At 32.9% G+C, this 12,014-nt stretch overlaps 2 protein-coding genes across 2 annotated transcripts; one reads left to right on the top strand and one right to left on the bottom strand.

Annotated features, from left to right (window-relative positions):
- Positions 1-335: 335 nt before the first annotated feature.
- Positions 336-1,124, bottom strand: LOC115964918 (agamous-like MADS-box protein AGL81). Its single transcript, XM_031084145.1, has one exon. It carries the CDS (start codon positions 1,122-1,124, stop codon positions 336-338), a length of 789 nt encoding a protein of 262 aa, XP_030940005.1.
- Positions 1,125-10,043: 8,919 nt separating this feature from the next.
- On the top strand, positions 10,044-12,014 carry LOC115965902 (thaumatin-like protein 1). Its single transcript, XM_031085204.1, has 2 exons — positions 10,044-10,095; positions 11,338-12,014. Exons 1-2 carry the CDS (start codon positions 10,044-10,046, stop codon positions 12,012-12,014), a joined length of 729 nt encoding a protein of 242 aa, XP_030941064.1.

The raw sequence follows: 12,014 nt of genomic DNA, 5'->3' as shown, positions 1-12,014 counted from the left end.
CTATTATAATTACCGGTTACCACAAAAGACTATTGCTCACAAACTGGGGGGATTCCCAATCGTAAAAGGAAATTAATAACAAAGATTAAAATAAAGTCAGAAATCAAACTGATATGAAAAACATTGAAACAAGATAAAAATAACAACGAATTGCTTGAAATTAAATTCAATTTCTGAACCAAATAAAAGATAAAAAATATTCAGCTAAATTAGAATTGAATCATAAAGTTCAATAGCAACGTAATTACATTGTTCGGCGTATTTCCAACAAAAAAAAAAAAAAAAAAAAAAAAAAAAAAAAAAAAAAAAAAAAAAAAAAAAAAACCCTTCTTAGACTATGGCGTGATCATTGGCCACATCGAGATGGGCTCAACTTCTAGAGGTGTACTCACGTCCATTGAACCAACATTCTGATGCTCATCGTTATCACCACTATTATCAACACAAATCTCTTCATTCAAATCAAAATCATGAACAATTCTAGCTCTAGTTGTACTTGTACAACTACTACCACTTCCCACCTCAAAACTATTACTGTCATCATTGGGTGTGTCCGTAGTATTGTTATTATTATTATCATTGCTTCGCTTCCTCTTCCTATTCTGAAGAAATTTCAACCTGTTTTTCATAGCACAAAGGTTAGATTTCAACATATTAAAACCTCTCTTCAGTGAGGCCTCTTCATTTTCTTCGCGAAGCCAATTCTTCCACTTTTTCAGTTCATTACCAAATTCTTCTACCTTGTTCCTTTCCTCATGTTCTTCGGATTCTTCATCAACATCTTCTTCTCCTTCTCCTTCTTTATTATTATTATTGTTTTCCCTGATACTGAAAGGCCATTTTTTATGTATTCCACTGTGGTTTTTGTAATTGTTGAGTATTTCTACCACATCTTCTCGACTTTCAGGCCACGTGTAGACATTCCCATCAGGCCCATAAGAAATCACACAAACTGAGATGTTGCACAATTGAGAAAGTTCATTGGCTTTTCTCATCACAGTTGGGTTTCTCTTCTTGTATGATATTTCTCTGGCTCTTTGATTGTTTTGTGGTTCGTGTGGTTCTTGCTCAGTCTCCATATTGAGAGAGTTTTGTGATTCATATTGTTCTTGCTCACCCTCCATATTGAAAGAACACTAACTAGAACAAAAACTTGACGTTGAATATTTAGAAGCTTTACTATCAAATACTTTGTGAATCAATAATATGTTGGTAAATTTATGGTTTTGCTTCTCTTAATATATATATATATATATATATATATATAGTAGCGAGTCCTAATCCCACTCGAACTATAATATGTTCACCGACTCGCAATAGAAATAGATTCCTGACTTGAAAGGCAATTAATTTTTGTAACAAAAACAAACGGATCGTCTAAAAAAAAGTTACTGTATTTACGTTCTAACCAACGTTTTTTTTTTTTTTTTTTTTTCAGAAACCGACATACTCTATCGATCCTATTCATATATAGCAGATTTACGTACAAATAAGAAATATTCGAATTTTCATTGAACTATTCATCAAAATGGTGATTAAAATTTTATAAAAAAATTAACATTTTAATTGAGTCTGAAACTTTGTTTGGTCTCAAAAAAAAAAAAAAAATATATATATATATATATATATATATATAGTTGAGGTATCACTTAATAGCAATTCTGAGGAGGCAAAATATAAACAAAATAAAATCATGAAAATCTAAATAAGCATTTATTTAGTATCAGCAAATATGGGTTGCTACGTGGAATTTGGAATTTTTTTCTTAATTTTTTTTTTTTGGATATTTATGAGATAAAATATTGGCTGAAATTTGGTGTGTTTTGGTTGATTTGTGATGTTTGGTTTGATCTGAGGAGGGGGCCAAGTCTTACTTTCCTTCGGCCTAATTCGAATTAAGCCCTAATATATTTATAAAAATATTATGCAATTTAGGCGCGAAAGCTCCCATGGGCCTTAATGCGGCTTCATCCATGCGGCCAGCTAGGGTTTATTTATTTATTTATTTATTTTAATAGAGAGTACGTACAAATCAAAACGAACCTCTAATTAATAGAATAAATCAAAATGATTCAAAACTGTTGGAGTGTGATTTACAATTTACTTCCTCAGTCTGCCACATGGGCTAGTTTGTCCAATTAAATCATGTAGTGTGAACCCTATAATTAAATAACCAACAAAATCTTGAAAACAAATTAAATAAATTAATCTCTAAAACAAAATAATTTAACTAACTTTTTCTTTTCTTCAATATTTCATTGTTCTTCTCCATAGTTTCTGCTCAAGTTCAATAAAATCTCTCTCTCTCTAAATTTTTAACGTCTGTTTTCACTTTTCATAGATGTAGATTTTACAATTTTTTGACCAAGATTGATTGATTTCTTTTATTGGTTAAGAATGGTTGATATTTTTTTGAGATTAATGCCAATGTTTTAAATCTTGATGTTTAGATTGATGTACTCTAGACTGATCTATAATAGGTTTTAAATGCGTTAAATTTTGATTAGTAGATGGTTTCAATTTTCTTATTCCTTTTTTACAGGTTCAAGCAATCTCCCAAATAATGATTACATATTATTTTATATATAATTTTTTATTCAGACTCACAATATGATATAAGATATATATATATATATATATATATATTTTTTTTTTGTTCTTCATATTTCATCTTTCTATTTGATTTATACTTTTACTCAACACTTTATTCATTTTGTTATTTGCTCTAATCAATAATTAACAGAAAATAGCTATATTGTTATTGTAATCTTCTAGTTCTAAAGTGGAACTTTTGGTATAATCTATAGCATTCAAGGATTGGTTAATGAAAATTTATTGTGTTGGAAACTATAGTTTATTACCTACATATTTTAGATTGAATTCAGAGTTGTAATTGAGTTGTTAATTTTTATTCCCTTTCCTCTTTTCTATGAAGTATTTTTGATAATTTATATATAAATTGCATAAACATACATTTGTTTATGTCTTTAAAAATGTCTACTAATTGTTTGGGTAAAGAACAGTGGAAAAAGAATATTTAATTGAAGGTGGATTCGTTAAAGAAGGAGAACATCAACTTAGCAGTTATTTAATTTTCAATGCAAACTTCTATCAAGTAAAGAAATTCAACCCTTTAATAATACAATATTTCTGATAAAATTTATGTAGAGAAAGAAAAAACATTATTGCTTACACATTTACAAACAAAAATATTCGTACGAAGAACAGGTCAATTACTAGTATAATAATAAAGTTTGTAATTTTTATAATAACTCGTTATGTATTGAATTACTGTAAAAAATATATATATAAGTAGTTGTGATCCTAACATTGTTTTCAAGCTTATACTAAGCAATGTAATCAAGCAAAATGGCCATTAACATTGCCACATCACGTGTTGGTTGAAATGGCATGTGGGGTGTCTGAATTAGGTCTGTTCAAACTCTACCCGTAATCGACATATATATATATATATAAAATATTTCACATATACATATATGATAATTAAGTTTCAGTTTTAAGAAATTTCCAGAGAGAGAGAGAGAGAGAGATGTGCAATGTGATTGAGAAGGGAGGCATGAAAACAGAAACTCTGAAAGGGAGAGTGAGAGAGGTGTGAAAGGTGAAGGAAGAAGAAGAGGAGAAAATAGGGTTAAGTTAAGTGAGTCATAAAACGATGTAGTTTCATTAATTTTTTTTTTTCAAATTTGATACAAAACAAAAACGACGTCATTTTGGACATAATATTAATTTTGATTTCAACTTCAAAATGACGTCGTTTTAGTTGGAGACTAGGTTAAATTCTGAAATTTCTGTTATAGATTAATTGATTTCTCTCTCTCTCTCTCTCTCTCTACCACCGCTGTCTGTAGCTCACCGCCATTGCCGTCTGCAGCTCCCCACCACCGCCGTCAATTGCAACTTGATTCCATTGTTTTCTAAGTTTCCTTCTTTCCTATCTACTCTCTATCATGGTTGTTATCTAGAAATTTTTAGAGAATGTTTTGATGCTTAATTGTCAATACCTGGTTACTATGCTTTCTACAAGTATGTGGAGTTATATAATGCTCAAGACCTAGGCTACTTATCTTCTCCTTGCTATGGTTTCTAGGAAGATTATAAATTTGTTTGAAAATTTTGTGTGGGTATTATGGAAATATTTTGAACATGTTTGTTTGTTAATATTTGAGTTTTTTATTTTTATTTTTTTAATATATATTTCTGTGTGGGTTGTTTGATGATTCTAATGTGATTTGGGTTTTTTTTTTTTTTTTTTTTTTTGTTGGAACCAAACTAACCACACTGCACCGCTATGGTGAACTAAACCTGGTGTAGACCGATTACTACCATCCACATGTGAGGTGTGGTGAAGCATGAAGGGAAACCGCACCTTATAGGTATGGTGCAAAAATTCCCCACATAATCGGCCGCACCACACTGTGTAAAGGCCTAGTCTAAATTAAGCCCCTCGAAATCAGCACCAATGCCCATCTACATTGGCAACAAAATCTCAAGGCCCAAATTAATTAAGTTGTCCAATCAAGGCACACAAAAATTAGCAACAATCAGTGAAAATATATACAATTGGCTTGAAAAAACAAAACGAGTATAAAGAGAATGATCAATAAATTTATAAACAAGAGTAATTAAGTAAATTTAACTTCTTCTTAAACAATCAAATGAGATAAGTCAAAGGGAAGAAACTCCATCTAGACTTCTTAAGGAAAAGAATTTCTTGCTCTCCTAACTAAAGCATGAGCTACAAAATTACCATGTCTCCTAGTTTAAGAGAAAGAGTGAGTTTGAAAGAAACTTAAAGTAGACTGAATGTCTTTTATGATATGCCCAATAGATGCAAGAGAATGATTCTCATTATTAAGAGCTTTCACCAATATCTCTGAATCCCCCTCAAAGATGGATTGACTGAAACCAAGATCTGCTACAAAAAGGATTGCCCTTCGTGCTGCCAATCTTTCTAGCGAAACCATTGAATAAGGTAGAGGAATGTTTTCAGCTAAAGCTGCCATGACCTCTCCTTTATCATTTCGGATTACAACTCCTAACCTGGCCTCATTTGAATCCCCAAACATTGCCCCGATCATAATTTATTTTAAACTCAGCACGATCTGGAGACTTCTACCTTATCTGCCTAGGACAATGAAGTGAGGGAGGAGTTGAAGTTCTTCTATGAAATTTTGTGAATTACGTGTTGCACCGAGGATGGCCTAGGGCAACAGTTTGGGCTCTTTGTGTCGGAGCTTATTCCTTCGAGTCTAGATGTACCAGGCTACTATTGCAAACAGCTCCAAATTTCTGTGCTGCAACCCCACCAGATTAACTAGGTCTGTGAAACTACTGAAGCTTTGATAGTCTAGACGAATTCCATTGAATAGTGGACTCCAAATCTCATGAACTATCTCACATCCCAAAGAGCATGCAGCGTAGCTTCTTGATCTTTACCACACTGTGAACATTAGGAAACTTCTAAAAAAATTTTGCCCTAGAGATTTACAAGAGTTGGTAGCGCCTCTAAGTAAGCACGCCAAAAGAAATTCTTTATTTTGTTTGGAATTCGAAGCTTCCATACACGGTTCCAGAAATTCCTTGTGGTAGATACATTAGAAACTGAAGTTTTCTCTATTTTCCTTCTCGCAAACTAGCTGATATCCTGATTTAACTAAGTAATTCTCATCCTTTGTTCTTGACCAAATTAAGAAATCTTCTTGGTTTGTCCAGCGTAGTGGTATAGCTTTTAATCTTCTATGCTTCAAAGGGAAAGAAAAACTGATCAATTCTGGAATTGTGCCTGCCACCTGTATTAAAATCAAATAAGAAAGAAACAATTTTGTTAGTTAGAAAATTGTTTCTGGGAGATACTATTTAGCTGGGAAATTCCCTGGAATCCAATTCTCATCAAACATACGGACATATTTCTCATCACCAATTCACCACATCATGCCATCAGCTATCATTGATCTCACCTTAAGAATGCTTTGCCATGCATATGATCCTGTTGAAACTTTAGGATCAAATACTAAACCAGTGGGAAAGAATTTTGTTTTGAAGACTAGATAAAACATAGAGGACTAATCATGAACAAGTCTCCACACTTGTTTTGCTAGCATCACCTTGTTAAATATATGCAAATCCTTAAATCCTTTCCCTTCAGCATTTTTTGGTTGACACAATAAATCTCAGGTCTTCCAATTGATTTTCCACTGTTCACCCTGTTGCCCTCACCAAATTTCCAGATTAGCATTTCGATCTCATGACAAAGGCCAATGGGGAGTATGAAACAACTCATATCAAATGTTGGGATAGTTTGCACCATAGCTTTTAGCAAATATTCTCTACCTACTTGGGACAATAACTTTTCCTTCCAACTTTGCAATTTATCCCAAATTCGCTCCTTGATGTAGTTTCGGCTTGCTTTTCTATTTCTCCGTACTACTGCTGGTAAACCCAAGTATTTTTCATGTTCTTTAATTTCCAACTCCCAACAGATTTTTTATTTCCTCCTTCCTTCCATTCGAGACACACTTGCTAAAGAATAATGTAGTCTTCTCTCTATTTATTTGTTATTCTGAAGCTTTTTCGTACAAAGACAACAACCCTTGAAAAATATTCAATTCATCCAAGTTTGCATGACAAAATAATAAGCTATCATCAGTAAAAAAGAAATGAGTAATGCGAGGACCATTCTTACAAAGAGAGAAACCTCTAATTGTTTCATCACCTACTACCTTTTGAATCAACGTATTCAAGCCTTCAGAACAAAGAAAAAAAAAGATATGGAGATAAAGGATCCCCTTGTATCCCACAAGTTGGTTTAGAGTTTGTTTGGGATGTGATAAAAAGTTTAGCTTATTTTAGTTTTAACTTATTTTTGATATTATTCATGGGTCTTATTGCATTTTTTGGTACTATTTATGAGTCTCATTGTATTATTCAACCAGCTTTTAACTTTTTTTCTACACTTTCAGGAAATTTTTTTTTTTTTTCAATTTCAGCTAAATAAGTTGTTCCCAAACAAACGCTTAATATCCCTTTTTGGCTCCCTGTTTACCAAAATTGAATAAGACACTGAACTAATACATTCAAAATACGGGACACCCACTTCTCACAAAAACTCATCTTCTCCATAGTTGTAATAAAAAATTTCCACTCCCCCCTATCATTTAAATTTCCACTTCTCATAAAAATCCATCTTCTCCATAATTGAATAAGACACTAAACTGATACATTCAAAAATAAGGGACACTGAACTTAAATATGAATTCATTTAAATTTCTATCTATGTGTTGTCACCATGTTTATCAGGCAAGAGCAAGGGAGTCAATTTCGTACTAGAAGCCGTTTTGATTTTGTCAAGGGAACAATATATTTCGGTATTGGTCAATACCAGTGTACCTTTTAGAATTACCGTTATATATATATATATATATATATAAATTAGACTAATTTGTAATCCTAAACCCAACCAAAGCCAAGCCCAAGCGATCTATATCTATGAAAAGAATTAAAAATCAATTTAAATTTAAAATGCAAGACTACCTTTCACACGTGAACTAACTGATCGAGGGCTAAAAAATATAAAAAAGTAGAGACATTTGAGAGGATTTTTGACCGTTTGTAGGGGCTAGAAACTAATAAATATATGCAAAACACTAACATATAAAAGTTTCTTTTGACTTTAACCAAAACTTTGCAAGCTGTAATATTTATTGGGTTTTTGAAAGAAGCCGAAATCCAGCTTCAAAGCTGTACGCAATCGATAAAGAGAGGAAAGAGAAAGTAAGTCTTAAAGAAAGAAAGAGAAAGTCTTTGGTTCTGCGTATTGTTCTGTCATGATCTGCAATTTGGGGAGGAGAGACCATGCGATATGAGGTTGAGAAAGTGAGAGTGACCCCGGTGAGTGGAGAGACCGAGAGGATGAGAACATTTTTTTTTTTTTCCTTTATTTTTCTTGTTTTAGACCGTATTCATTTATCAGCCGAAATACGGTATTTTATCCGGTATAGCCGAAACGATTCGGTATGGGCCAGTATTTAAATTGGAACGAAACCACCACGTTTCTGTATGGACGAAGGTGTCGGAATGGTAAATATCAGTTGTACCGGCCGGTACGGTACAAAATCAACTTCTTTAGTCAAGAGTCTTGTAATTTAATTGACACCTTTCGATATACAAAATGCTTTGGAGTTTAGGAGGAAAGAGTTCTTAGAGAAGCCATTGTATTTTCTTATGGCGTTAGTGTAAGGGGGCAAATTGCCAAAATTGACAAATCCTTGACCATCTAAAGTACGTAGGGACTTCATAATTAAAAACAATAATAATAATACATAGTGGAAAACTTAATTAGAGAAGGGGGAAAAAATCAAATAGCTTCAATATATCTTGGCATGGGTCTTCTCAAAAAATAAAATAAAAAATCTTGGCATGGGAAATGCTACTCCTAGCCATATGATTGGAAATTAGGCCAACTATATGCGTGTCTGATTTATAGGATTGGATAAATTTAGTGTCTCTTCAAGATCCAAAAAAAGTAATATTTATCTCTTTAAATCTCATGGCCCAGATATATTGGCATAAATTATGAATAATAGTGGTGTGTCCTAAATCATCCATTATGACCAGAGGAGTCAATGTTTAACGTAATCAGCAGACATGGCACGGGTTTTTATAGGTTAGGGTTGAGTCTTAGTAGGTTTGGATCATAAACAGGTCAACTCGAAAGCGACACGATAAGAAATATGTCATAAGTGGGCCAACCCACGTGACCCGCAATATACACATTTGTTATGTCAATTTATTTGTGTCAACCTGAAATGACCCATTTAACACAACCCGTTTAACTCGTGTAATAAATAAAAATTCATTTTATTTTAGATTTGTCAAAGGTCAAAATTTAGTTACAAAATTAGTTGTAGCCTAAGGCTATAACCTTACTCAGTATCTTTTTATTGGAGGTGAATTTTTACAAATTCATCATTGTATTACATTTTCTTTTTATATTCTCAATTCTTGCAAAATTTTTAAAAAATTAAAGAACAATAGTTGTCATCAATAAATTGTGCAAATTGCAAGTTTTTGTAGTTTAAAATTATGTATAAAATATAATCTCATAGATCATATAGTAAATAATATCCAATTAGCACAAAATTTAACATGTGTATTAAGAACATAAAGAACATGCAATCCAACGGTTAGATTTTCGAAATATATAGTAATGTTAATGATATTAAGTAAGGTTGTAGCCATAGATTATAACTAATTTTGTAACTGAATTTTGTCCTTTGTCAAATACCTTTGGATAAATTTAGTGTTGGATTTATTGGATTAGATAAATTTAATGTCTCTTGAAGATCCAAAAAAAGTAATATTTATCTCTTCAAATCTCATAGCCAGGATAATTGGCATAAATTATGAATAATAGTGGCGTGTCCTTGATCATCCATTATGACTAGCAATTTAGAAAATATACGAAAATTATGACTAAATATTTAGAATATAGGGTAAATTGTAAATTGCACCCCTAAAGTTTGGGGTTGTTTGGATTTTATATCCTGAAATTTCAGAATTTAGATTTTACCCCCTAAAGTTTAAGGCGTTTGGATTTTACATCCTAACATTTCAAAATTTGGATTTTAACCTCTAAAGTTTAAAAGTGCTAGAATTTTACACCCTCAAATTATGAAACTTTAGGTTGTAAAATCCAAACACCCTTAAACTTTAGAGAGTAAAATCCAAACACCCATAAAATATAGGGGGTAAAATCCAAATTTTGAAACATCAAAGTGTAAAATCCAAACACTCCCAAACAATAGAGGGTAAAATCCAAATTCTGAAACTTCATCCAAAATCAAATGAGAAGAAATCTTTTTTTTTTTTTTTTTTTTTTTTTTTGAGAAACAAATGAGAAAAAATCTAAACAAGATTTGCTACTCTCTTTTTGTCCTGTGATCAGGGTCGATATAATCTTAGTTCCCTCATTTTAAATCTTGCATTCACCAAACATAAAAATTATTATCAAATCAAAGCAAATGGAAATCCAAGCACTTCTCGGCCATACCTTGGCATTCCTCTTCTTTTCTGGTCAAAATTCTCATTTCCTCTCTCTCTCTCTCTCTCTGAGTTTTCTTTTTTCTATTTATTTATGCTCATCCAAATTTTCTTTGTGAAGTATTATTGTATTCCTTTTTGTAATTAACCACTGTATAAGTAAACAATAACAACATTTTTTTTAGCAAAAATATGATAACAATAAAAAAGTTTTGTTTGTTTTTAGACTCCCTAAAATACAACCAGATTAATCTAGTTAATTACCCAAGTGATTCCTTAGTCAATTTATCAAATCTAGGTTAATACAAATACCATATTATTGTAAAGTGCGGAAAATAAAGAACACAATAATATGATAACCCAGGAAAATCAAATCGGTAAAAAAGTTAGGGAGGATTTAACTTAGCTATCTTCAAGGTAAAACTAAATCCACTATGAAAGAATTGAAGTTTACACAATAGCGACTTAGACCACTAACATCCTATTGCTACCTCGAGTAGGAAACTTATTATCACGACCACGTGATAGCTCTGAGTCCACAGACTACTTCTTTATTGGATTCCTAGCTAGTACAAGCACTCCCGCTTATGTATCTTTAAACTCTTAATGCAGCAACTGAATTGATCATCAAGTTCTTGACATAATCTTGATTCTTGATAACCCTAAGTATGTGTAAAGGCAAACACCTCTAGATCTCACAAAAGATTCACACACACACACACACAGCATAAGGAGCAACTCTAAAATGTGGTTAGGATTTTCCCTTTTATACTTAAGGTAAAATATAAAACCCTACACATCAAACGGGCTTGGGTTGAGTTGGAAATTCTGCAGAAAAAACATTTTGCCCGACTTTCAATCGATCGAGTCTAATTCTTGATCGATTGAGTCTTGATCGATTGAGCTAGGCAAATTTACATAGTAAATCCTGCAGTAACTTGATTATAACTTTACATAAAAGCACATATTTTGAGCAAGTTTAAACAAGACTAAAACGTTTTGATCATGATTTGCCAACATTACAAAATAAAGTTCTAATACATTAGTTCTTAATTCCTTAGAACTTAACAAGTTTCATTTGCCTTTCTTTTTTTTGTTTTTTTGGATTGCATGAATATTATGATCTTAGTGTCCTACATAAATTAAGTATACGCTTAATTATGTGTTTATAAGCTCTTGAGTACTCTCCCCTTATAAGTCAATTTTCAAGAGTAAGTCTTATCTATGAGTTTGTAAAACTAAAGGTTATTTAACCCTCTTTACTTATATGTGTAGGGGCTCACTCCGTAATATTCACATTAACAAACAAGTGCTCCTACATAGTATGGCCAGGAACCCTAACTGGTAGTGGAGGGGCACAATTAACATCAACCGGTTTCGAGCTAGACACCGGAGCCTTGACAACCCTTGATGTTCCCGCTACGTGGTCAGGCCGAATGTTTGCTCGAACCCAATGCTCCACTGACAGTACCGGTAAGTTCTCTTGTTTAACAGCCGACTGTGCCTCTGGACAGGTTGCATGCAATGGCGCAGGTGCCATCCCACCAGCATCACTCGTAGAATTCACTTTATCTGGCTCTGGAGGAAACGATTTCTATGATGTTAGCCTCGTAGACGGGTTCAACTTGCCTTTACCGATAACCCTACAAGGTGCAGCTAGTTGCCAAAGCACGAGCTGCCCGGGGAATGTTAACAGTGTATGCCTGCCAGAGCTAGCCGTGAAAGGACCTGATGGCAGCGTGATTGCTTGCAAGAGCGCATGTTTGGCTTTGAATCAGCCACAATATTGTTGCACTGGTGCTTTTAGTACCCCGGCTACATGTCCACCTACCAACTATTCCATGATTTTCAGGAACCAATGCCCTCAAGCTTATAGTTATGCCTATGATGATAAAACTAGCACATTTACGTGCCCTACTGGAGCTGATTATCTTATCACATTCTGTCCTTAA

The sequence above is a fragment of the Quercus lobata genome, chromosome 10 (genome assembly GCF_001633185.2).
Source record: "Quercus lobata isolate SW786 chromosome 10, ValleyOak3.0 Primary Assembly, whole genome shotgun sequence".
NCBI lineage: Eukaryota > Viridiplantae > Streptophyta > Magnoliopsida > Fagales > Fagaceae > Quercus > Quercus lobata.
The sequence above is the reverse complement of the archived record's forward strand: the minus strand, read 5'-3'. Positions and strand labels throughout refer to the sequence as shown.